Consider the following 2616-nt stretch of genomic DNA (forward strand, 5'->3'; position numbering starts at 1 on the left):
CTCTCTCTCTCTCTCTTTCTTTTTTGATTAGGGAATAAAAATTAAAATATATGATTATACACGTAGTTTATAAATTAAGTTTACTAATTTTGCTTGGCATAATTAATTTTTGACTAATTGTTCAGAAAATAATTTTTTATCAAATTATCTATTAAAAAATATCATTTTCTGACCAATAAAATTAATCAGTTTTACAAATTTTTTTTCTTAATCATTAAACTATTCACAATTTAAAATTTAAATAATTTAATTTAATAAAAACTGATTTTTTTGTAATTAACTTTCCTTAGATATTTTTTGACTCACAAACAGATATAATAAAATAATTTTATTTTGCAGTTTAAGCAAACTTCAATGTCAACAATGAAAAGTATTACATTAGAGGAAGAAATGAAAAAGAGTCCTCAATTGAAGTTATCTGATATACAATCACTGAGAGAATGGTGCGAGAAACAACCGCACTTGCCAAAAATTGAGGATACCTTCCTTGCTTTGTTTCTTCACAAAAATTATTATCAAATGGAACCAACGAAAAACACAATTGAAAATTATTACACGCTCAGGACGCACTTACCAGAATTTTTTGGTAATCGAGATCCGTGCAGGGAAAAAACGGAGCTACAACAAGGCTTCAAAGTCTCGTAAGAAGCAACTTTATAAATATTAGTGAGCAAATAGTATAACTTGTTAGTGAAGAGTATGGTCGGGTATTATGAGCACTACAGGTAATATTAGCGTCCTCTATATATATTTTTGCAACGGTTGGTACTATATAATGCAATCTGCTGTGTAAAAAGTGCACTGGCTTCAGAACATCCAAGTATGCTGCGGGATTTGCATTAGTTTTATTTATTCTGAAAAGTTGTCAAAATAAATCAAAATGTACGTTATTTTCTTATTTCTTACGTTTTTCTCTTTATTTCATTAGCTTCGCAACCTACATTGAGATAACATATTTTGTTCTGCATCGTTAATATTTATAAAGTAAAAAATATTTAGCCGTCCTAATCTCACAAATCCTTAAAACCATTATTAATTTGTTAGATATAAGGCTTTTTCAAACAGTACGTATGGCTTTCTGTTATGAGTATGCTCATATTGTACTTTTACAGTAGTCTACTATAAACACCGTCAACCTTTGCAAATTGGAAGATAAGTTTTTTTGTTATTTTGATTATTATTTTGAATTAACAATTAAGAATTTTAACTAATAAAAACTTTTCAACATCTGGTTAATTTTATTTGTGTATTGTGCAAGCAATAGATCCATGGAGAATATAGGAATCAACAAAAAAGTCAAGATTTGCAATTATTATTAATAGATTATTTTGTGACAAGAAGATAATTACATTTTAAATATTTCTTTTTGTTAGAATGTTTTAATACTGTTAAAGTAAAATGCTATAGTTTATTTTTTATTGAAATGTTAGTTATTTTATAATAAAATGTTTAAATATTGTATATGTGCTTTCTTTTTCTTTCCAGGTCTACATTTGACCGTTATGTGATAAATAAGATAATTATATTTTGAATGCTTATTTTGATAGAATATTTTAGTTTCGTTTAAGTAAAAAGTATATTTTAGTTTCTACCAAAATGTTAAACGTTTATTCTAACAAGAAATTTTTAATATGATTTTTTATTTCTGCATAACTGAAAAAAATTTCTGTGCTCATATTACCCTCAGATGCCCATATTATTCTATCTAAAGAATAATATGAGATCTATTTGGGTAATTAAAGCACCCTCCATCACTGATCATTTGCATTAAAATAATAAATTTCCAATACCAAATTACGTACAACAATAAGACTTATCAAATGAGAGAAACAAGATTTTCTTATTCTTCAATAAGAAATATCCAAACATTTTCTTAATGTGCTGTAATATCCAATCCTACCCTATATGTAAAATGTTAATTTACAATATTCAAAATATTTAAAGTATACACATTTTGAGTTTTATGCAGAAAAAATAGATTTTGTAAATGTGAATAAGTATATTAATTGCAGATTTTTAACAGTACTACAGAATATTTTTGCTAACGTTTTGATACTTTCTGATATATTAATAAATTAAATTGATTTAAAATAGGGCTGCTTTTCTTCTGAAAGCAACAACGAAGGATGGCTATATAATATCATATGCGACAATACTAGAACCCGATTCTTCTCTCTTTGACTTTAATATCGCTCTCAGACATGCCTTCATGTTACTTGACGTAAATATTTTCATAAATGGTATTACGAACGGTTATGCCTTGCTCTTCGACGTTGGAAAATTATCCTTTGGTCATATTACACGAATGAATCCATTGGCATTAAAAAAATTTTTTTATTATATCCAAGAAACAGCGCCATTTCGTCTGAAGGAAGTCCATGTCTTAAATGCGCCATCCATAATAGAAATATTAATGAACATAATAAAACCTTTTATGAAGAAAGAACTGATGGACAATGTAAGTATTACAAATTAATTAAAATTAAAATAAAATTTAAAGTCAAAGCTCCAAATTATTCCAATATTAATAAATAAAGTAAAAAAGGGCCAACGAACCAAAGCTTGGGTGTTATATCGCTCCAATATGTATTTATTAATTTAACAAATAGATCGGAA

General features: G+C 26.7%; 1 protein-coding gene across 1 annotated transcript; it reads left to right on the forward strand.

Annotated features, from left to right (window-relative positions):
* Positions 1–338: 338 nt before the first annotated feature.
* On the forward strand, positions 339–2462 carry LOC105461899 (alpha-tocopherol transfer protein-like; the record flags this gene model as incomplete). The annotated part of the gene is made up of 2 exons (XM_011708411.1): positions 339–641; positions 2095–2462. Coding segments are annotated over exons 1-2 (655 nt in total), but the record flags the coding sequence as incomplete, so codon positions are not given.
* Between the last annotated feature and the right edge of the window lie 154 nt (positions 2463–2616).

Source organism: Wasmannia auropunctata, unplaced genomic scaffold (assembly GCF_000956235.1).
Source record: "Wasmannia auropunctata unplaced genomic scaffold, wasmannia.A_1.0 LD275461.1, whole genome shotgun sequence".
Classification (NCBI taxonomy): Eukaryota; Metazoa; Arthropoda; class Insecta; order Hymenoptera; family Formicidae; genus Wasmannia; species Wasmannia auropunctata.